The 25,144-nt window shown below is 33.0% G+C and overlaps 3 protein-coding genes across 3 annotated transcripts; 1 reads left to right on the plus strand and 2 right to left on the minus strand.

Moving 5' to 3' along the window:
- Positions 1–6,558: 6,558 nt before the first annotated feature.
- Positions 6,559–8,063, plus strand: LOC121203599 (pentatricopeptide repeat-containing protein At1g61870, mitochondrial). Its single transcript, XM_041100364.1, has one exon. The coding sequence runs from the start codon at positions 6,559–6,561 to the stop codon at positions 7,753–7,755; it is 1,197 nt and encodes a 398-aa protein (XP_040956298.1). The 3' UTR covers positions 7,756–8,063.
- Positions 8,064–14,837: 6,774 nt separating this feature from the next.
- Positions 14,838–17,699, minus strand: LOC121203600 (phospholipase A I). Its single transcript, XM_041100365.1, has 10 exons — positions 17,248–17,699; positions 16,938–17,186; positions 16,668–16,830; positions 16,344–16,604; positions 16,130–16,251; positions 15,878–16,042; positions 15,629–15,797; positions 15,414–15,550; positions 15,191–15,329; positions 14,838–15,107 (listed from the first exon to the last, which is right to left on the minus strand). The coding sequence occupies exons 1-10, from the start codon at positions 17,452–17,454 to the stop codon at positions 14,947–14,949; spliced, it is 1,773 nt and encodes a 590-aa protein (XP_040956299.1). The 5' UTR covers positions 17,455–17,699; the 3' UTR covers positions 14,838–14,946.
- Positions 17,700–21,072: 3,373 nt separating this feature from the next.
- On the minus strand, positions 21,073–24,663 carry LOC107891813 (phospholipase A I). Its single transcript, XM_016816733.2, has 11 exons — positions 24,220–24,663; positions 23,905–24,117; positions 23,585–23,827; positions 23,345–23,507; positions 23,017–23,277; positions 22,796–22,917; positions 22,345–22,509; positions 21,995–22,187; positions 21,764–21,900; positions 21,544–21,682; positions 21,073–21,442 (listed from the first exon to the last, which is right to left on the minus strand). The coding sequence occupies exons 2-11, from the start codon at positions 24,115–24,117 to the stop codon at positions 21,294–21,296; spliced, it is 1,785 nt and encodes a 594-aa protein (XP_016672222.2). The 5' UTR covers positions 24,220–24,663; the 3' UTR covers positions 21,073–21,293.
- Positions 24,664–25,144: the final 481 nt, after the last annotated feature.

Below are 25,144 nucleotides of genomic sequence, written 5' to 3' on the forward strand. Positions count from 1 at the left end.
TAAAAATGTATAAACATAACATATATCCAATCACGTGGATCTACTAATTATACAAATTATAGGATTATTATATCATTTAATACTCGAGTTTGACTTCAATATTCAATGTGATATCTAGATTTTTGTTGTTTAATTTAGTATTTAAATTTGAATTTGGTTACACAAAATAATATTTTGTGGTAAAGGGTGTTAACTTTTTCATGCTATTCAATGAATATTTGGCATTTGGTCAATGTAATATTTAACTCATGGCAACGATCATGTCATAACATTATAATCATTCAAAAATTATGAAAAATGGTAAACTACGTAGTTAGTCACTCAAAAAAATTTCTTGCAATTTCATCCCTACCATTAGAGAAATTTGTTACTTTAGTCATTCAATCATTAAATCCCAACAACGACTAATTAGATGCCACATCTTGTTCATGTTTTCGTTTTAGTCACAAAAAAATTCTTACAAATTTATCATTCCAGTTAGAGAAACTTCTTATTTTACTTGAACCGATCATTTTTAGTTCAAAATTTCCATTACAATTGAGATTAAAAATTTCCATTTCCATTACTAATTCAAGTTCAGTGGAGATTCATAATCCTATTTTATACACTCAAATCAGAAAACAAAGTGCAAACATTAAGTCACATTTCCACATATCCTAACCTAAATTTTACATAGATTGCAAATAAACAAATAAAATACCGAAACGAAGAACACCAAAACTAAACTCAAAATATTTTTTCCATCATCATTACCCAAATAAATAAGAAATAAAAATCTTAAACTCACGTCATCTATGATGGGAAATTTTTTAGGAAATGAAGAACACCCAAACAAAATTCAGAATTTTTTCGTCACTTTATAATTCAAACAAAGAAGTTGCAAATCAACAAATAAGAATCCTAAACCCTAGATAAAGATTAAAGAACACTCAAACTAAACTTAGAATTTTTTCCATCATATACTACATGATGTGAGTTTAGTTTGGATTTAGAGTTGATGGTTTTTGTTTGTTGGTTTGGGCAAAATCATGGCTTTAGTTTGGGTGTTGTTGGTTATTTTGTTCATTGAATTGCAAAGTATGTAAAATTTGGGTTAATATTTGTTAATGTTTTCTTTTTGTTAAGTGATTTGGGTATAGGGATGGAGATTGGAAATCTTCACTAATGTAATATGAATAGCAGTTAATAATAGAAATGGAAATTTTGAATCTCAATTATTAAACGGAAAATTAGAAATCAAAATGAAATTGAAAAGATCTTTTTAGTGACCAAAATGAAAGTATGAACATGAGGTGGCATTTGTTAGGATTTAATGTTTGTGGCAACTAAAATAACTAATTTATTTACAAGAATTTCTTTTAGGTGACCAAAGTGAAAGTACTTTAAAAATTGGGTGACCAACTAGGTAATTTACATAATAGTAAAAAAATTAAAATTACAAATTCAAAATAAAAAAAATCAATTTTTAATACTTTTCATATTGTTTTATAAAATAAAAATTACATATATAATTTTAAAAAATTAAATCAAATTCATGAAAATGTTCATTGGGTATTAAGAAACTGCTGAACAAAAATAACAACAGTACACTTTTACTGAAAGAACTGTTATTTCTTCATACCTTTACAGTAACGTAAACCCCACTATTTATAATACAATTATTAACAACCATAACTACCATCCTTAACTACTAACTATCATAACTACCTGAATACTCTAATATTCCACCAACTTCCTCAACTACTGCTAAGAACACCATCTAAGCAGAATGTTTTCGAACTACCTTAAGATAAGACCTGAACTTAGTAAACAGAGAGGCTGACAAAGGTTTAGTAAACACATCAGCAATTTGTTCATGTGCTGGAATGTGCCCTACAACAAGTTTTCCATCTGCTACCTTCTCTCGAACAAAGTAAAGGTCCAATTCTAAATGTTTAAATTTTGAATGCAGAACTGGTTTGCAGACACAGCAACTGCCCCTGAGCTATCACACCATACCGTGGGTTTCTTCAAGGGTGAAACATGCAGTTCAGACAAAAGCGACTCTAACCAAACCACTTCTGTAACCGTGTGAGCTAGCCCCCGATATTCTGCCTCTGCTGTGGACCTGGAGACAGTTGGCTGTTTCTTTGAGCCCCATGCAACCGGATTACCACCAAGAAAAACACAAAAGCCTGTAGTAGACCTCCGGTCATCGATATCAGATCCCCAATTCGTGTCTGAGTAGCCAACCACATCCAGTGCATGAGCCTTTGTGAATCGAAGGCCATAGTCAATAGTACCCTGAAGATACCGAAGAATACACTTGACCGCTTGAAAATGTTGATCAAGAGGTCGATGCATAAATTGACACACTTTGTTTACGGCAAAGGTAATGTCTGGCCTGGTTATAACCACATATTGAAGTGCTCCTACGATACTTCGATTTTCAGCTTCATTCTCAATAGCACAACCACTGGACTGAGACAATTTCGAAGTAGAAACCATTGGAGTGGGAGAACTGTTTGCTTGATCCATCTTGGCTTTCTTTAGTAAGTCAAAAATATACTTTGACTGACTTAAATATAAACCATCAGTGGTAGTGGTCACCTCAACACCTAGAAAATAACCAAGAGGCCCCAAATCTTTTAAAGCAAACTGAGCATCTAACGTTGCCACAAAGCTATCAATACTTTGCTGATGATTCCCAGTGATTATTATATCATCAACATACACGAGCACGTACAACAGTACTCCTTCCACCTTCTTCACAAAAAGGGAAGCATCCGACTTAGTAGGGGCAAACTGTGAGTTAAGCAAAAATTCACATAGCTTAGAAAACCATGCTCTTGGAGCCTGCTTAAGGCCGTAAAGAGCTTTCTTTAACCTGCATACTAACACTCCACCATCACTACGGGTCTGCTCAAAACCAGGTGGTTGTGTCATGTAAATTTCTTCAGCCAAATCCCCATTGAGAAAGGTGTTATTAATATCAACTTGTCGAAGTTGCCACCCAAATGCAACAGCCAATGTCAACACAACCCGAATAGTTGTCGACTTGACAACCGGACTAAAAGTATCTTGAAAATCAATACCTGCCTCTTGAAGGTAGCCTTTGACAACTAGACGACCTTTGTAATGAGCGATGGTGCCATCTGATTTTCTTTTGAGTTTGAAAATCCACTTGCAACCCACAGCCTTTCTGTCGGCAGGTAACGTAACTAAATCCCATGTGTTATTTTTCAACAAAGCATCATACTCTTGTTGAGCCGCGAGAGTCCATTCTTTGCTAGTAAAGGCCTGTTCTATTGTAGCAGGTTCTATTTCTGTTAACTCTACTGAAAAAACTTTGGGTTTAAAAATGCCGTTCTTAGATCTCGTCTGCATAGGATGAGAGTTTTCTACAGGAACTCGAGTAGGCTCACTAGGCAAACATCGTGTATGGTCAGATGAAGAGCTGGCTAATGCTGTTAATTGACATGGAACATCTGAAGAGGAACTATTTGAACCCTCTTGTATAGGAGAACAACTCACACGTGGGCTGACTCGTACATCATCACATCTTGGCATACTATGAGAACCTCTCTGAGCAGATAAAACCTCAACTGAAGGTGAGCGTCTCACAACCGGAACCACCGATTTCTGATGTTGAAAAATATTGGAGTTATGTACAGTCAACGAAACTCCTGCAAAATCAGAATCAGTTTTAAAAGAAAACATCCTTCATCAAAAACCACATGTCTAGATATAAACACTTTCTGATTTTTGTCAAGGCACTTGTAGCCTTTATGAGCCATACTGTAGCCAAGAAATACACATGGCTGGGAGCGAAACTGCAGCTTGTGAGCATGAAACGGCCTGAGATAAGGATAGCATCGACATCCAAACACCTTTAGATGCTGGTAACTGGGAATAGTTTGATGCAAAACTTCATGAGGTGACCTTCCCTTGAGAACAGGCGTTGGAAGTCTATTTATAAGGTATACTGCACTAACAAATGCATGAGACCAAAAAACCATGGGCATATTCGCCTGAGCAAGTAACGTTAAACCAGTGTCAACAACATGACGATGCTTCCTCTCCACTAACCCATTCTGTTCTGAAGTATGCGGACAAGAAAGCCTGTGTTGAATCCCAAGTTGACACAGCATTTTTTGAAACAGACGATACTTTCCTCCCCAGTCAGTTTGAAGAGCTCGTATCTTGCCTCCAAATTGCACCTCAACAAGTTTTTAAAACTGAAGAAACTTGGCCAAAGCTTCAGACTTATTCCTGATCAAATACAACCAAGTATACCGAGAGTAAGCATCAACAAATGAGATGTAATAGAGACTACCGTTAGAAGCTACAGGGGCAGGTCCCCAGAGATCTGAAACAACAAGTTGAAAGGGAGCTGAATACACAGTGTTTGAGGGAGAAAAAGGAAATTTATGTAACTTTCCAAGTTGACAAGCAGAGCAAACGGAGCTCAGTTTACATTTCTTTGAATCAATATTACAATTTTGAAGAACTTTAGTAACTGTCCTATGACAAGGATGTCCAAGGCGCCTATGCCATAGCTCAAACATTTCATCACCAGAAGAAGAAATTCCCGACTGTGCTGTATATGCTGCAGCTGTGGTACCAAGAATACCGACATTCTTTGATGCGCCAGGATGCTGAGTATCTGAAAGGTTGAACTGATACAACCCATTATGTATGCGCCCCACCAGTAATATGACCCCTGTCTTGATGTCCTTCACAAAACAATGAAAAGGATGAAATTCAAAATACACAGAGTTGTCAGTAGCAAATTGAGCAACAGACATTAGATTCTTGCATATTTGAGGGACATGAAGAACATTCTTCAAGTGAAACACTCTGTTGGACCGAATAAAAGATGAGGAACCAGTATTAGCCACTGGTACAGACAGACCATTTCCCATAAACAACTTTTATTTACCTGTATATGAAGCTACTTCACATAGACCATCCAGATCATTAGTTATATGATTTGTGGCCCCTGAATCAGGAAACCAGACATTGTTGTTGGAAACCGACTTCCCAATCGTAGAAACCATATTAGCTTGCAGGCCACTTGGAGTTACTGTAGCACCTTTATGATTACAACAATGACAATTTGTACTGGACAAATCAGAAGATTCCTGGAGTTGATGACAATGTGCTTGCATGGACTGCTGAGACACGCCCTCAAAGGACTCATCAAATCGATAGTAGCACTTGTAGACAGTATGTCCAATCCGGCCACAAAGTTGACACTGAGGCTTAGCATGTGTGAATCTCCTTCCTCGACCTCGGCCTCGAAACTCTCTAGAACTACCCCCTCTAGATGATGACCGAGAATTGTTCTCAAAGCGCTTAACACGATTACCACCAGATTCAGTATGTTGAGCGACATTAGCCTGCAAAGACATATTCGAAACAAGATCTTGCTGTCTAGTCTCATAATCAGTCAACATTTCAGTGAGACGATCTATGGAAAAATTCATTTCTGATGCAACGATACGTATGGATTCATATTCTACTGGCAAACCAGCAAGAATGACAGTAACCTGTTCTTGCTCAGATATAGCATAACCAGCAGTAAGAAGAGAATCACACTGACTTTGAACCTTCGCAAGATATTCTTGAATGGTTAACTGTCCCTTTTTCTGAGAGTATAAAGAATGCCGTAATGTCAAAACTGTCAAAGAAGATTTAGAAGCAAACCTCTTGAGGACAGCACTCCAAACCTCAAAACTTGTGCTCGCACCAGTGAGACGAACCAGAATATTGTCAGAAATAGTAGACAAGAGCCAAGACGTGAACAACTTGTCTTGTTGCTTGTGAAAAACAAACACAGGGGTAGCAACAGGAACACCATTATTATCAAGAACAGTTTGTGAAGGAACTTGAATCGTTCCAAGAACAAATTCATGCAAGCCATAACCTTCAAGAATAAGCAAGATTTGCTGTTTCCATAACAGAAAATTATGAGCATTGAGTTCCACCGTATCATGTTTAGAAAATTGATGAATTTTGCGCGAAGAAGCATAACCAGGATCAGGAGACGAAGCAGCTGCAGGTATTGTCATGTGATCAGAAGGATGACCACCATCGTTACCGGAAACATCATCTGTATCCATCGTCAAAAAAAAATATTATGACTCTGATACCATATTAAGAAACTGCTGAACAAAAATAACAACAGTACACTTTTACTGAAAGAACTGTTATTTCTTCATACCTTTACAGTAACGTAAACCCCATTATTTATAATACAATTATTAACAACCATAACTACCATCCTTAACTACTAACTATCATAACTACCTGAATACTCTAATATTGGGTAATAAATCATTTTTACAAAAAATAATTCTAATAAATTTTTATAAGTTTCTTTAGATTTTTAATTTTTTAATGATGACGTTACTATCATTTTATGTAATAAATTTAAGCAAATATTAAAATCAAACTAAGTATATTAATTCCATTGTCGGGTCCATTCCGGATCCTCCTTTTCTCAGTGTACCGTTCCAAATGACACTGATCTACGGCTAAAGCAAAACCCCTAAACCCTAAATTACCTCAAAAACAATGGCGTTGTTCTCCCGCATCCGTACATCGGCAACCGCCGCATCTTTCCACCTTCGCCGCTTCTCTATCCTCTCTCCAGACTCATCCACTCCTCTCAGCGCTCACCAAAAATCACGCGCCGCCCTCTCCCTCCTAAAATCAGAGCAAAACCCCGACCGCATCCTCGATATCTGCCGCGCCGCCTCACTCTCCCCGACTTTCCACCTCGACCGGATCGCGTTCTCCGTTGCAATCTCCAAACTCTCCGAAGGTAACCATTTCCAATCCATCGATACTTTCCTCCGTGAACTCAGGTCACGTCCCGACTTTCAACACGAGCGTTTCGTTTCCCATTCTTTAATCCTCTACGGTCAAGCCAAGATGCTAAACCATGCCTTGACGACGTTTGACGAATTTTACAACAAGGGGTATTGCCGTTCGACGAAATCCCTAAATGCTTTGCTCGTGGCGGCTATTTTGGCGAAGGATTATAAAGAAGCGAAGAGGATTTTCGTGGAATTCCCTAAAAGATATGGCATTGAACCCGATTTAGAGACTTACAATACTGCAATTAAAGCTTTGTGTGAGTCTGGGTCATCGTCCTCTGTGTATTCTATTTTGGTTGATATGAAAAGCAAAGGGGTTAAACCAAATGCTACTACTTTTGGGACTTTGTTAGCTGGTTTTTATGCAGAGGAGAAATATGAAGATGTTGGGAAAGTGTTAAATTTGATGAAGGAACATGGGGTTTCTGTTGGGGTTAGTACTTACAATATAAGGATTCGGAGCTTGTGTATGTTGAAGAAATCTAATGAGGCAAAGGCTTTACTCGATGGGATGCTATCGAAAGGGATAATACCGAATTCAGTTACATATCACCATTTGATTTATGGGTTTTGTAGGGAAGGGAATTTGGAGGAAGCTAAGAGGTTGTTTAAGAGTATGGTGAATAAAGGTTTGAAGCCTGATAGTCATTGTTATTTTACATTGGTGTATTTCTTGTGTCAAAGTGGGGACTTTGAGACCGCTTTGAGGTTTTGTAAAGAAAGTATGGAGAAAAATTGGGTTCCGAATTTTTCGACTATGAAAGCTCTTGTGAAAGGACTTGCTAGCATATCTAAAGTTGAGGAAGCAAAGGAACTTATAAAGAATGTTAAGGAGAAGTTCTCCAAAAATGCAGATGCATGGGATGAAATTGAAAAGGATTTGCCCCAATAGAGAAGGTAAGCAGGGTGTCCTATCTTAGAGTCTGTTATTAAAATTAATCAGGTCATTTTTGCATGGAAATGAAATAAGTAGGGCCTTTTTACTCATGCAGGATGAATTGTTTTCATTTTGTTAGCTTAATTATTGAAGGGCATATTATATTTTACTAGGATTATTTTGGCAGTGGAACTATGTCCAACAATAACTTTTTTTCCTTCTTATGGAGACTTGTTTTATGAGTTATTTTAGATGTCCTGGGATCATTACTGTAAACAGCTATCTCCATTTTTGAATGAAATCTGTTATGAAGTTGATGTTTATGATGGAAGTGCTGCTGATTTTGCTCTAATGCTGGATTAATTGATGAAACTTGACTTTGACAAGTAAGATTGATTGAGATATATTCTTGATTGGATGGTTTAGGCTATGAAACTTATTGAGCTAGTACTCGAAAGTTACTTTATAGGCAGCAATCTCTTTTTTCTGGTACAATTTACGATATGGGGAGGGGATGACAATATCAGAGTTTGGGCCCTGCTCATTAGGGTGCCAGACTTGAGAAGACAATCTTATATCGACGTAATATGTGAATCATGTTTATCCCATTAGGTGATTTTCAGGTAATCAATTAGGTTGATTTCTCTATCTTGCATTTTGCTTTTGTTGAATGTCTATTTTATTGTTTTCGTTTTCCTTTTGAAAGTTAGGGGATTTAATCAAAACCAACTCTTTTTAAAGGTGAAACTACCATACATGTCCTTGTACTGTATATTGGATTGCATTTTAGTCTCTTTTCTTGCAAAGCAAATTGGTTCATGTACCTTACAGAAAGGAGCAAAATAGGCTCTACCTTGATGAGAGATTGAACTACTATTTCAAAAAAAGTGTCTATAGTTGAAGCTTTATCTTGGCCCTTTATATACAAGGTATAATAACAATTTTAGTTCTCAATTTTTACACTTTTATTCAATTTGGTCTTTAGTCTTTTATTTGGAGCAAATTGTGTTTCAATTAGGGGTGTGCAAAAAAAATTTAAACCGAAAAACCGAACCAAAATAATCTCTTTTCTTTTTTTCAGGTTTCGGTTTAATCGGTTTTCATGTTCAGTTTAATTAGTTTATTTGGTCTGTTTTTGGTTTTGACTTTTTAAACCGAATAAACCAATTAAGGTCATAGTCCATGGTCATAACATGACCCATTTACAAACCCAAATCCAAATACCTTAATGCTCTTAAAAGCTCAAACCTAATAAAATTTAAAAGCCAATTCACAATAATATTTAGAACTCAAATTGATAATTTAATTTTTTATGATGTTCATTTTATTTTATTTTATCATTTAATATATTAAAAAAAAACTCAAATTGATATATACCTGTTAAGAACAATAGAAAACTTCGAAATTGTATGTTGGCCATGTAAGAAAATAAGTATATTTTGAGTTGATTAAAAAATGTTTGATTTAAATTTTAATATTTTTATAATGATTTTGAAATGAAAATAAGATTAAGAGTAATATGATATATTAAATTGAAGAAAGAAGAAAATTATGTGAAAATTTTAAAGGAAAAAATTATAAGTGCTTCAATTAGATTTTTTTTAAACTTAAAAAAGATTTTAAAAATTGAACTGGAAATTTTCAGTTTAATTTATTCAGTTTCACTCTTTAGATCATTCGGTTTATATGGATAATTCGAGTTATTTGAATTTTGATATAAAAAAGTTGAATCAACTGAATGTAGATTTTAATTTCATTTTTTTCAGTTAAATTAGACAAAATTTCATTACAAACACGATGATAAAGGTGGAGACTAAAAGTGTGTTTAACATCGAGCTTAAAATACATTTTTCAAGTCAAATCTATTTTCAAGATTGAAGTAATGTTAGCTAGATTGTTTTTAAAATTAAATAAATTGTTTTAAATAGACTTTTCAAGTAAAAAAAATGAAAATTTAAGATATAAGTTTTTAGCTTTTAGTTTTTCAAAAAAAAAAAACAGTTTTGAGTGTGAAATTATATATATTCTTTTTATATTAGCTATAAATTATAAATATGATTTGTATATTAAAATTAAATTTTACTAACAATATATTTCATATATATTAATATTAGTAATATTTTATTATATTTGTATTATGATTTAAGTTAAATATTTAATAATAATAATAAAGACATCGAAAATTAAGGATACTTTCATTTGAGTCTATTCTTTAATCACTTATGGAACTTCTATTAATTTACAAGATCAATGTTTATATGTGATTCTAATATTTAAAATTAACTCAGTTTTAATTAATATTTATTAAATTATGTTTTTTTTCTTGTAAATTGTAATAATAAGGTAAAGTCTGAACAACTAATTTGACTAATGCAACTCGAACCCAGGTGGGGGAACACCCTTGACCATCAAGTTACAACATAAGATTTAAACGGTTGTTAAATTATGTTTTAAATAGTTGTTGACTATGTTTTACAATATCATTATAAGCAATAAAGATCGAAAGTGTTTTCTTTAACTCAAATGTAAAAATTAATGTTTAGGACCGAATGACATTTTTAATTCTCATTTTTAATTTAATGTATCTTATGTAATATTTATATTGGTAATATAATTATTTTTTAACTAAAATTTCTTTCAAATATAACATTATATATCCGATTTTGTAATAATTATTTTTAAAATTTAAAATATATTTTATATATTTAAATTAAATTTTATAAACAATTCATATTAATTGCTTCAAAATATTGAAAATTTATATTTCATATACCAAAATATTAATAATATTACTTTTATATTTTTATTAAAATATCATAATATAAATAAACTTTAACATCATTTTAAATATATATTTTTTAACATAAATATTTTATTTCTTACAAACACTTTTTAACAACAACACAAAATACTTAAAATCTCAAATAAAAAAATTTAACCCTGACATTATTTTGCCATTAATGACAATTTTTTTTATCTCATAAGTGGGAAATAGTTGAACTGGATGGTTGAATTTAAAAAAATATATATTTTTATGATTTTTCTAATATTTATTTAATTAAACCGGTGGAGTTATTTGGACCGATAAATTGATAACCTAACCAGTTCGACCACCAATTAAATTTTCAAAACCTTGAACTAGGGGTGTTATCAGTTTAGTTTGGTTGGGTTGTTTTGGATTATTTTGAAATGTCCATAATTTGATTCGATTCGGTTCTTGATTTTAGATAAACTTAGTTTGACAAAATGAGGTTTATTTTATGGGCTTTGAATACGATTTGATAAACTTTCAAAAAATAATTTATAAATATTTCAATAAATTTTAAATTATTTTTAATGTTTTAAATATAACATAATTATTTTTAATCATAAAAAAATTAAAATTGGATATATGTTTCCGATTTAAAGTTTTTAAATGGATTTTTAATTTTCTGAAATTTCTAAATCAGACCTGCCTTAAACTGTTCAGCCCCTACTAAAAAAAAAAGGAAGGAGAAAAAACAACGGTTGTTGGGTAATTAAAAAGAAGGTCCCAACCCTACAAATTCATGTGGGCCTAAAATATCTTTCAAATGCATTTTTCAACTGTGGGTCCAATTTTTCATTAAAAGTCTCTTTCAATTTTGTTACCATTTTTAATTCGTATTGCAATTTTGATCCGATACATAAAAAGATTTTTTTAAATAAGCAATATTTCGTATTTTGAGATTCGAAAAGTCGTTCTCTAACTTACTGGGTTTCGACTTTCTTTGTAACGCTCCCTAACCCCAAACCGTCGCCGAAACAAGATTACGAGGCATTACCGGACATTCCAAGCAATTTACAAATAATTCTTAAATAAATAATCAACCTATTAAAATAATTCATAAATTGTTATAAATTTTACTAATTAATTTCATTCATTTTTAGAAAAATTTCGACAGCATTTCTACTTATTTTTACATCAAACCCCCTGCAATTTAAAATCATAACATTTTCAAATAAAATCAAATCAACCAATTCATGTCACATTCTCATTTTCTATTCTAAATTCCTTCTAATCAAACTCAATCGATATAATATCAATTTAAATTTAACAAGGTAATAAATAAATCAAAATAGATAAACTTCTTTCATTATAAATCTTAAACTTATAATACTAACATTTTTAACCATTTATAATAAAACATAATAACCTTTATACACATCCTATGTACATGCCACATTACCCAAAGGAAAATATATATCACCAAAGTTATGCTGAAGACGGGATTAGTCTGGATGCTGAACCGGGACCTTTGACTTCTATCGACCTGCGCACGGAAACAACCGTACGCTGAGTATTTCATACTCAGTGGTATTACCATAATTCAAATTATAACAATAATAAACATGTAATGCATAATTCGTATATACAATTTAAATTCAATATCTCAACAACAGCAATTCATCAACCAATATAATATATCCACAATTTGAGTTTGAACAAATCATGAACCTTAGGTTCATTTCTCAATCTCATTTCACATTTCAATTCACAATTCAACTTTTTCATGTCATTTCAATAGCTCGTTTGACCAACTCGTTCGGTTTATCATTTCATCATTTACCCTATTAACAAAACTCGGACTTTGGCGGATACACGGATCCAACCAAACACACCAGAATGGCACCCAGTGCCTCATCGGATAGTTCGAAGCAATAGTTGACACCCAGTGTCTCATCGGCAAATCCGAAGAAAGTTGGTACCCAGTACCTCATCGAAACTATCCGAAGAAATAAAGTGACATCCAGTGTCTCATCGACTCGAGGTCGAAGCATCCCTGAACTCTTCCAATCATATGGCATGCCAACTATATCCGACTCAGCCCGACTAGTTAATAGGGTCTCCAAATTCACATTTCAATTCAATTTCACTTTTTCACTTTCAATCACAATTCACTTTTCCATTTTCAAGTCAATATTCCTTTCAATACCAATACATATTTCAGATATTCACATATAAACATACTTCGATTCAATTCAAACAACTTTTCAATCAATACACAATTCACATATTCATACATAATCATAATTTACTTCACTTTTATTCATTTCATATTTTAAATTCATTTTCCAATCAAATTCAAATCACTAATTATTTTTCAATCAACAAACAATTTAATTATTAATTTATATTAACTATTCAATTTAAATCTCACTAATAATAATAATAATAATAATAATAATACTTATACTTACCTCACATTTTATTTACCAAACATATAAATTAAATTTAACATTTAATAATAAATAACTTGAATTATAGTAATACAAACCGTAAATCTCCCGCTTTAGTCCTCGATAGCTTTCCCCTTTCCTTTTGATGCTGATGCCTCGGGTTCTTTGTTAGCTACAAAAATAATAATAATTTATACTATTAATTTCAACACTAATTATGATAAATAATTAAATTTCTATTCAATTTCTTCATTATTCTCAATTTAATCCTAACTAAATTCACTTACTTTCCTAATTCAATTCACACTCTATTTCCATTCAAATTTCATCCAAACTTAAATTTAACTATTAAAATTTCAGCATATTTTCCTAATTTCGAATTTTCCCTAATTTAGTCCCTAACACATAAAACTTATAGTTTCTTTTATAATTTAATCATTTTATCAATTCTAACTTGAAATTTATTCAATTAAATCCCTAATTCAACAATTTATTCAACATGAATCATGCTTAAAAAAAAACTATAAACTTCCAAAATATCAACTTAATTTCATCAAAACTTTGTTTTAAAACTTCTAAATCATCAAAACAAAATAAAAAGGGCTTAATTGACTTACCAAATTAACTCCAAGCTTTAAAAATCTATTTTCCCCTTTTTCTTTCTTTTTTTCTTCTTTCTTCCCCTGTTTCATTTGCTTCTCTGTTTCTTTGTTCTTTCTATTCTGTTTCTTTTCTTTTGTTTTTATTTCTTTACTTTCTTTTATTTACTTTATTGTTTTAATTATAACAATATAATAATATATTTACTTAATTAATAAGTAATATATTTTATTCTTAAATACATATGTTTATTATTACACATGTATTTACCAACACCACCACTTGTCTATTATCATCACTATACATTTGTCCTTATTTAATTTATTTCTTAATATAATATTTATAATATAATTAATTTAATAATATACTTTATAATTAATTTATATATTATATAAATAAATAATATAAATATCTAAGATTTTTCCCTTGCCGCCTATTCTTAAGCCATTAGCTTATTTACCTATTTAGTCCCTTTTATTTTATTTTGATTTATAATTAGACTTTTACCCTTTATTCATTTTAATCCTTTTTCCTAATTACTCTTAATTAAGCTAAATTCACCTTTCTAAAACCTAATTAAATACACAACTAGTCTATTAATATTTCTAATAATTATTTCCAGACTCAGTTTACTAAGACGGAGGCCCGATATTATACTTTTCCGATGCCCGTGAACTTTGAGTCATTACATTCTTGATAAATCCAAATAAACGAACGTTTTTTAATTCTTTTAATAATCCCGGGAATTAAGAAAAGGTCGTGTTCTAAGTTACAGAATATACTTTTCTTCTAAAGCCAAGATAGTTGAACATCTTTTAAAATAATTTTTTCGGCGTTTATTCGCGTATCGGGAATTTAAGACATTGTGTCCTAACTTACGGGACGTAATTCTTTTTCTCGATTAACGTGAAATATGTCATTTTCTCAAAAAAATTTTAATTAAATAATGTTTTAACAAAGAATCGTATTTTTAAAATCTTTTTAAATTCTCAATTCTCGACACTAAGACATTAATTAATCAACTAGGTACCAATTTTGGGCGTTACGAGGGTGCTAATCTTTCCTCGTATGTAATCGACTCTCGAACCCGTCTTTCTGAATTTCGTAGACCAAAATCGTTGTTTTAATAAATCAAACTGTTTATTAAAAATAACCATTTTAGGGGGGCCCGATCACACCTCCTAAAAAAAAGATTGGTGGCGACTCCCATTTCCATTTTAAAGAAAATAAAAGTCGACCCCTTTTAAAAAAAATGATTTCGACACCAAGAATTTTGGATTAAATTATTTTTGAGTGTATAATTGAAGGAGCTGTCGAGTATATTTATTGTAAATTCAAAAGAGACAACATAATAAGATAGTTCCATCATCTTGTACTGATCCGACCAGACAAAGATAAAGTGTTTTTTTATTTCTCAGTATCACTATTTGCAGAGGCTTGAACCAGTGTTTCACATGCTATATTAAAGTATTCCGAATTATTTTCAATGTAATCTTTTGTAGCAGCTTCCAACTTCTGCCAAACTGCTGGATCAGTCTCGTCCAGCTTCATGTCACAACGTTCATCCACTGCAACATTATATCGTATACCAAAACTTCATTATCAAGGATTACATTCGAATGAAATTATGGATACATCCCGGGATTCTTACCTGGATTGAACCGAAAGTAACGGATCTTGGGGTGCATAGGCAACAATGTATTCAGTGTTTCCTCGACTCGGTCCACCGAGCATGCGCTCTCAATCAGCACTTGCCCTGCATCTAGATATCGCCAACCGCCTTTTCGTGCCTGCAACGGAGGAGATAGGTAACTCGTAAAATCGATGGAATGGAGTAATGGCTCATTAACCACACAATTCTGATAGGCAGTTACCTTAGTAGGTACGGAACCAGAACCAACGGAAACTAAACAGTCAATTTTAGTATCAGGCCATAGAAGAAGTGCTTCTCTCATTGAAATGATTGTTGGATTATTCGCCATTAAACCACCATCTCGCCACCGGTATACATCTATATAAGAAAGGTAACAAGCTTAGGCAAATTTTAAACAAAATTATATACTAAAAACCAGCAGAAAATAAAAAATACCATCTGAGAAATCATCTAGATAATATGGGGCAGCACAAGATGCTCTTATAGCTTGCCATAGTTGGTATTTACAGCTTCCGATAAGACCACTTTGTTTGTGGCTAACCCGAGCGGTGGTTCCTGAACTTTCAGATGTCACACAAGGTGCCTTCGGCGTTCCCACGGGGTACTGCACATTAAGAATGTATAAATGCATACATTCTGCCATAATGGATGACAAAATAGCAACAGCAACTCTTGACCTCGAACCTGATAATTACGGAATACGAAGGGCTGAGCGGGCATAACACTCACTAAAGTCGAGATGAGACAGACTTTTGGAATGTCCTTCACAGCAGACTCGATTAGTCGGTCATCACCATCCTCATCGGCACACAAGTCCTTTAACAACCTCTCTAACTTATCTGGATTGTGCTGCAAATAGTTTGACATGGTCACTAAACATTGTCAAGTAACTCTACCGACATGAATTCGCATATGGTGAAACGAGAAAACTCATACTTTGGATCCTTTTGCAACAACTCTGAAACTTTGTGATGAGCTTTTGTAAAGTTGGTCCAACTTTTCTTTCCAAGTTGCAGAATTGTTATCCTTCGGCACAGGTTCGGAGAAAACGACTTTTCCTACAAATTCAAAACAGGATAATAGAGTAAACAAAGTGAAACTACAGCTACGTATGAACAAATGGTTCATTATGCAGATCATATATAGTTACCGAAATTTTTGTATATTTCTTCCAATCGGTACGCGCTCATCGACTTAATACTAAGTGCAGCAGCGTAAATGCCACCGGTTGACGTCCCACATATAAGGTCAAATAGCTCATGCATTCGTTTTCCAGTTCTGTTCTCGATCTCCTCAAGGATCTGCACAGTTGCAAGACCTTTCATGCCACCTCCATCCAACGATAGTATGCGAATGCCTCGTTTTGGTATCTGTCTCCCTCCAATGGCGCATCGCAAGCTCTCATTCTCTCCTATAAAAGAACATAATATGATGATCCCATGATGTAAAGATTCTCAAAATCCAAGAAACATACCAAGAATTGCCAAAGCACGAGCTGCAGCTTTATTTACTCGTGGCTCGGGCGTAGCCGTCAGCTGCACAAGAAGTTCCCTCAAGCCTTCGACAGCGACAAGTACATGATGATTCTCCGGACAGAATCCCAAATTCCCAACAGCTAACAAAGCAAGCCTTTGCACCTGATTGAAAACAAAAGGTTCATTCATCATGCATAAACATAACAATTCAAGAATCAATACAAGAGAATCAATAAAAAAATATCAGAAAGTTATTATTAGTCTATTACCTCTGGGTTTTTATGAACGCAAAGTACTTTTAATGAACTAAGAACATCATTGGTTAGCATCATCTCAGCTATGGTATCTGATCTAATAGCCAATGTGACCACAACTTGCAGCACTGAAACCAACTTTTCTGAGGCAGAAGAGACCATTAAAACAACTCCAATGGGTTGCAAGATGTCGCATTTCATTAACTTCATTGCCACGGAAACATCACCAGCAAGTGTGGATAAAGAAGAACAAGCTTGTCGGACCTGACAATATAAGCCATAAAAAAGCAGACTATGAAACAGAGAACAACAACATGGAACTTACCACATGGTAGTTGTCGTTGCTTATCATGCTAATGAGCTGCCGTACTGGTTCATCATCTTTACCAACGAGTACACGGTTCCCAAGGTCTTGGAGTATTACCTTGGATACTGCAGAGGCTCCAAAGGGATAATAAGGGAATCTGAAAATGAAAGAGAAAAAGGCACCCAACTTGTGTCCAGATGCAGCAAAATATGAAGTGTTCTCCATCTGCAACACCAACACAACACAACCAGTATTTGCACCGACTCCACCGTCGTGATCCGCCGCGATGCCACCCCTCACCGGGTCTACAACCTCCTATATTGTAAACCCAAGAATCTAGATCTTTGAGTTCGTGTTGAAGAATCAGGGGTTGCATAAATAAGGGAAATTGGAGGAAGCTAAGAGGGTGTTTAAAGATGATGGTGAAACGTTTATTTTACATTTCACGGTGATGATTTTTGAGACTGTTAAAAGTATTTGTCAATGATATCATATATGTCAAAAGAAAAAACAGAGCTTTCTTGTGGTACAAAAATATGGGTAAAAATAATTCTTTAATTCCTCTCAATTTCGATATTGAGCAAATTAGACCCTTTAAAAGAAATCAAAATAATTTAACTTTTACCAATTTTAAAAGTGTGTAATTAAGTATAATTAGTCTCAAGGTTAATGATTTTCATACATAACTTTAATTAATATAATAATAAATTTAACTCTCAAAGTGCAATCATTTTATCTATGTGGCCTTGATTTAACAAATTTAATCCACAACATTTATGCAAATGTTGAGGCTAATTTTGTTAACTTTTTTTAGAATTAAGATTAAATTAAAAAAACATGTAAATATTAAGGGCTAAATTTGTTGTTTTACCAATCAAAATTATATGATTAATTGTCTAATTTTTAAAATGATATGGATTAAATTGCTCCAATTTTTTTAGGGAACTAATTTGCTTAATTTCAAAATTGAGAGGTAGGGAGGAGTTCAAAAGAACTCTGTTTTTGGAATGGAGCTTTTGTTTCTAAGTCAAAATTGTTTAGAAGGTCCTTGTACTATGTATTTTTGTCAAGTTTAGTCTTTTTAAATATTTCACATGTCTCTGTACTTTTCACAAATTTAGAATTTAGTTCTTGAACTTTTATTTCAGAAATTTAGTCCCTTTATTTTTTCGATTTCAAAATTTAGGTTCAGTTATTAACACTATTAATTTTTTTGTTAAATTTATTTACGTGACATTCTAAAAGTAAAAAAAAAATCACTTAATAGCCATGTAACAAAAAATAAAGACATTATAATGAATTTGAATTTTAAAAAATAATTTTAAAAGCGTTTAGTCTTTTTTTATTATAATTTGATATTTTTAGTAAGTTAAATATGCCATGCTATAAGTCCCTGCATTCTTCAAAAATTTAAAATTTAGCCCATGTACTTTTATTTCCAAGAATTTATTTCTTCTACTTTTTAGATTTCAAAATTCAAGTCCAATTGTTAACACTCGTAAATCTTTTTTGTTAAATTTATTAATGTGATATTTTGAAATAAAAAACATACTCACTTAATAACTATGTAACTTAACGACATCCTAATGAACTTAAATTTAACAAAATAATCTTAATAATGTTAACAACTGAAACTAAATTTTGAAATATGAAAATGCAATATAGGCATTGGGTTTAGCAATAATGATATCCCCCAACATACCAAAACTCGCGGTCACTCCACCAGTAGTAGGAGATGTAAGAATTGATACATAAAATAACTTTTTATTTGATTGATAATCATATAAAGTGGAAGATATTTTAGCCAATTGCATCAAGCTCAAACTTCCTTCTTGCATGCGTGCTCCTCCGGAAGCACACACTAGAATAAGAGGTAAAAAATTATTGGTAGCATATTCGATCAAACGGGTGATTTTCTCGCCTACTACGGATCCCATCTCCCCCTATAAAATGAAAATCCATAACCCCGATTGCTATAGGAATACCATTTAGTTGACCCGTGCCTGTTTGAATAGCCTCAGTTAATCCTGTCTTTCTTTGATAAAAATCAATACGATCTTTATAAAGCTCTTCTTCAGACTGAAATTCAATGGGATCCAGAGAGATCATGTCTTCATCCATAGGACCCCAAGTGCCTGGTATCAATCGAAAGTTCGATTCTATCTGAACTCCTCATTTTCAAATGATATCCACATTGTTCACAGATATTCATTTTTGAGTTAAGCAATTTCTTATAACATTGAACCCGCAAATCCTTTGTATAGATCGAGATCATTAGAACTTTCTTTTAGAGTTAAATCATTACCATTTTCATGAGTTATTATATCGAAATTCTTGCCTTCACTGCTATTTCCACCGTTGCCGCAAATGTAATTATAAATATTAGAAAGAATAAATTCCTAAAAATAAAAATACAAGAACTAAATTCTAAATTAAGAAAAAAGTACAATGAGATATTTAACCTTTGAAGTATCTCTACTTATTGAAGTATATATATTTTCAACCAATCAAACTTCTTTTTTTCATTAATTCCATCAAATAATTTGATTTTAACTTATTTTAAAATTGGTGAGGTTTTATAGTTAGACAAATATTATATACTTTTTTTAAATATGAAAAAGAAAACTTTGTAATTATAAAAAAAATGGTACAATGTATATGTTACGTTTAGAAAAATAAGTGGTAAGAATTTATTTGTAACAAAATAATGGTAAGGAAAAGGGCATGAGACCTTTGAACACATTAATTATTCAATTTAATATTTATGATAATTAATTTAGAATAGAACACCAAGTTGGGTTTGGCGTTTAATGTTAGATTCATTGGTCTGCAAAAACTTTCTTCTTGCTTTATGGAAAGGTAAGGTTGAATGAATGGATGAGACAAATTGGCTGGTTGGTTGGTTGGTTGTTGTGGTAATGGTGTACATTAATGTGCTTCGGAACAAGTAAATAATTGTGTGGGTCTAAATTTGTAAACTTAATCATTCAATTGGGTCTGATTTGAATTTTCTTTCATATTGAAACCTGAACTTAATAATTATTTGGGACATAGATTTTAAGATTTTCAAAGAGAATACTAAGGACTAATTTTAAAATAAATAAAAGTAATTATCAAAAGTAATTTAACCTGTAGCTCAAACCAAGCCAAAACCTTTCCTAAAATGGGATTTAGAACACTTAAAATATTGGTGATTAAAGTTTTGCATGAGTCATGATTTTGGAGTTTAGTGTATCCCAGTTTTGTTGATATCAAAAGCTAAAAGGTGAACTTTAGTAAATAATTTGCATTATTTAAATTTGTGTTGATTGTTATTGAATTTCGGATTTAAATTTAGAATCTTTATATTTCAATTATTAAAGAAAAATCTTTTCTAGCATTCCCCTTTTACCTATTTTATTTTAAACATGAATTTAAGAGTTAGGGGTTTAGAATTTTATAAAATGTATTATTTAGAGTTTTAGGGTTTTATAGAAATTATTAATGTAATTTTAATAATAAAAATACAAATTATCTGTATAAAATTTTAATATTAAATATTAAAAAACTGCTAGAAAAGATAAATTAATGGCTTGGATGTATCATTACCCATTATTTATTACCAAAATTTCCTAAAAGAATTATTTATTTTTCTCAATTTACTATTTTAACAAAAATTCCAGCTGTTCATTATGATTTGGATTTTTTTTTCTTTTATGAAAATTCTAATATTTTGAATGGCCTTAATGATACAAATTTATTTTTGGAAAATACAAACACAGTTAGGAATTTTGAATATGGTGAATAAAAAAACCATGATTATCCTAATCATAACAAAAGGATAATATTATGTGACAGGGTACATAACTTCCAAAAAACAAAGTTACCACTGATTTAATTCAGAGTTTCTGCAAATATATATATATTACTGCTCTCATCTGATTCATCACAAAAAGGTCTCAGATGTTTTCTTTCTTATTCCCTCCATCTTCATCTACGTAATACGATTTACAACATTTATATCTTTTACACTGTAACAACAAAATACATGATTGGTTGAGATTTATATTTATAACTCTCTCCACTTATGCATTTTTAATGGGTGCAAGAAGTCTTTCACAAGCATCCTTGAATGTTTCCGAATTGTTATCGATGTAATCCTTCGTTGCAGCTTCCAACTCTACCCAAATCGTTGGATCCGTCTCATCCAGCTCCATGTCACATCGCTCATCGACTGCAACCAGGGACATCCATTTTACACATAATTATTCATTTTTGCCCAGGGTTGTAATGAATCTCGAATGCGGAATGGTACAAGGAAGTAAGAATTCGTACCTGGATTGAACCGGAAGTAATGGATCTCAGGGTGCATAGGTAACAGCGTCCTCAAAGCTTCCTCTGCATGATCTACAGAGCATGCACTCTCAATCAGCACTTGCCCTGCATCTAGATATCGCCAACCACCTTTTCGAGCCTACACTGGAGATACTCATAAGTATATGGAATGAAGTAATTGAAATGTTAAGATGGCACGCACAAAAAGAGAAAAGGTTACCTTGGTAGGAAGAGAGCCAGATCCAATTGAAACTATACAATCAATTTTAGTATCAGGCCACAGAAGTTGTGCTTCTCGTATGGAGAAGATAGTTGGATTGTTTGCCAATAGAGCACCGTCGAGCCAACGGTATACACCTATGTAAAACATATCTTAACTTAATATAAAGGTTGAGAAGCTTAGACATACTTAAAAATTAATTGTTAACATAATCGAGCAGAAGAAAATTACCATCGGAAAAGTCATCAAGATAATACGGAGCAGCACAAGATGCTCTTATAGCTTCCCACAGAAGATGTTTACAACTTCCAACAAAAGCACTTCGTTTGCAGCCAACCTGGGTACCCGTAGTTGGAGATCCTAGCATAGTGGTTCCTGAACTTTTAGACGTCGCAATAGGCACCTCGGGCTTTCCAACAGGGTACTGCACATTAAGAAATATAAACATATAAACAAACTACTACATCTACTAAAATATTACCATATTGAATGATAAACTAGTCTACTTATATCTAGAGGGCAAACATAATATACTTGAACTCAATTAGATATTATCAAAAAAGGAACAGTTGACCTCAGACCTGATAATTGCGGAATATAAAAGGTTGCGCAGGTGTAACACTCGCTAAAGTTGACACGAGAAAAACTTTCGGAATGTTTTTCACAGCAGTCTCAATTAATATGTCATCACCATCCTCATCAGCACACATGTCCTGTAGCAACTTCTCTAACTTTTCTGCATTGTGCTGCAATACTAAATGTTAAAAGTGTGTTGCTGAAAGAAAAGGCTATTTTGAAAGGTGAACAAACAGGCATTTGAAGTATCGACCTTACCATGCCAAAATACCTCTAATAAAAATAAGAAATAAGTTGCAGCAGGTGTGATCACAATGTTTGGGATATAGTTTCATATAATTATTCATCCATCTTCATGCACACATGTACATACATTTTCAAGGAAGACATGAACGGAACACTAGCAGTAACAATAAATAAGCACAAATTCAAATACAATAGAGAAGAGATTCATACTTTAGATCCTTTTGCAACAACTCTGAAACTCTGTGATGAACTTTTATAAAGCTGGTCCAACTTGTGTTTCCAAGTTGCGGCTTCATTTTTCTTTTGCACAGGTTCAGAGAAAACAACTTTCCCTACAAAGTCAAAACAGGGAACACTATAAACAAAGTGAACTACAACTATATATACAGTGTTGATGAATAATGATTCTTTATGCAGAGCCATATAGTTACCAAGATTTCTGTATATTTCTTCCAATTGGTCCGAGCTCATCAACTTAATACCAAGTGCAGATGCGAAAATGCCACCCGTTGAAGTCCCACATATAAGGTCAAATAGCTCATGCATTCGCTTTCCTGTTCCCCTTTCAATTTCTTGAAGGATCTGCACAGTTGCAAGACCTTTCATGCCACCTCCGTCCAACGAAAGTATGCGTATGCCTGTTTTTGGGACCTGTCTCCCTTTAATAGCACGGCGCAAGCTTTCGTTCTCTCCTACAAAATAACATAATACGATGATCCTATGATCTAAATATCCCCAAATCAAATCCAAGAAACATACCAAGAATTGCCAAAGCACGAGCTGCAGCTTTATTTACTCGTGGCTCGGGTGTAGCCGTCAGCCGCATGAGAAGTTCCCTCAAGTTTTCAGAAGTGACAAGAATGTTATGATTCTCTCGGCAAAAGGCCAAATTCCCAACAGCTAGCAAAGCAAGCCTTTGCACCTGATTACACATATAAAAGGCTAATTATATGCACAGCCTTTAAATATAAGAGAATCAATTAAAAAGCAGAAAGTTACCTCTGGGTTTTTATGGCCAAACAGTATCTCTAATGATTTCATAATATCCTTACTTAGCATCTTATGAGCTACAGTATCAGACCCAAAGGCTAGTGTGACCACAACTTGCAGCACAGAGACCAGATCTTCAGGGGAAGGAGACCTCAAAACATGTTCAATTGGTTGCATGATGTCGCATTTTATTAACAACTCACTATGAAGATTACCAGCAAGATTTGATAAAGAAGAGCAAGCTTGTTCAACCTGACCATAAAAAAAATGATAAATTAGAACAACTTTGATAAATCACGTGAAAAAAGAACAACGTATATGCAACATACCGAACGGCGATTGTCACTGTTTAACATTCTTATGAGCTGCCTCACTGACTTCTCATCTTTACCAACAAGTAAACGGTTCCCCGGGTCTTGCATTATTAGCTTCGACACAGCAGAGGCTAACAATGGATGATAGGAAGTAGGAGAACGGAAAATGAGGGAGAAAAAGGTACTGAGCCTGTGCTTAGATGCAACAAAATATGAACTATTCTCCATCTGCAAACACAAACAAAAGAAACAAACACTTTTGATTATCGATTTATGCATAAGCATACAAACAGAAAAGAAAAAGAAGCTAATATTTGTTTAACTTATTACCTTTTATGAGACTAAGCTTTCTTCAAAATCACCTCCAAAACGATGGCTTCACTTCACTCTTTCCACATACAGCATCCTCTCTTTCACTGAAAATCACGCGCCGCCGTCATCTTCCACCTCGAAAAACCTCCGATCGCAACCTCGAAAACCGATCCCTCCGTCGCGAAATCCCTCAAGGAGGTGTTAAATAGTGCGTTGGCGGCCGTTGACGACGACGCTTCCGACGAAAATACTTAAAAAAAGAAAAGAAAAGAAGAAGCTTTCACTGGGGACGGCGATTTTAGCAAAGGATGAGAAAGAAATAAAAATGAAAATGGAGGAGTTTAGTTCGGAAAAAAGAAGCTTTTGCATTAAATGTTGAATGTACTGATTCCCACTTATAATAAAAACAAATCAAAATTATGATCTGAGGGATGCTGTCACTCACTTGTGTTTGGTAAGACAAATCTGTTTAGTATCATCCCACATTCATTTTATTATTATTACGTTGTCCATCTCCTTTTACTATAATCCCTTCAGTATTTGTTATTATTTTAATTACCAACCAATTAAATTTTTTATAAAGTTTTTACACTTTTTCGCATCTCGACTAATATTTTAACGATTCAATTATTAAATTCATCGTACATGTAAATTTTCGAAACGCTATCTCTATTGTATCAATCTAAATTACTATATACATATATTAATATTTATTAAACAGTTCAAATTTTTTTACCTAAAGTAAATAGTTATAAATTTTTACTTTACATCGAATTTGACATGCATAATCGGTTTGAATGAAATATAAATTATAACAATTGGATTGTTAAAATGTTAATAGTACAAAGAGGTATAAAAGAGTGTTGTGGCACCCCACATTTGGCTCGGTCGCCAAACCCAAATGCGAGGCGTTATATTCTGTTACCAGAGCAACTCAAACTGT

Source organism: Gossypium hirsutum, chromosome D09 (assembly GCF_007990345.1).
Source record: "Gossypium hirsutum isolate 1008001.06 chromosome D09, Gossypium_hirsutum_v2.1, whole genome shotgun sequence".
Taxonomy (NCBI): domain Eukaryota; kingdom Viridiplantae; phylum Streptophyta; class Magnoliopsida; order Malvales; family Malvaceae; genus Gossypium; species Gossypium hirsutum.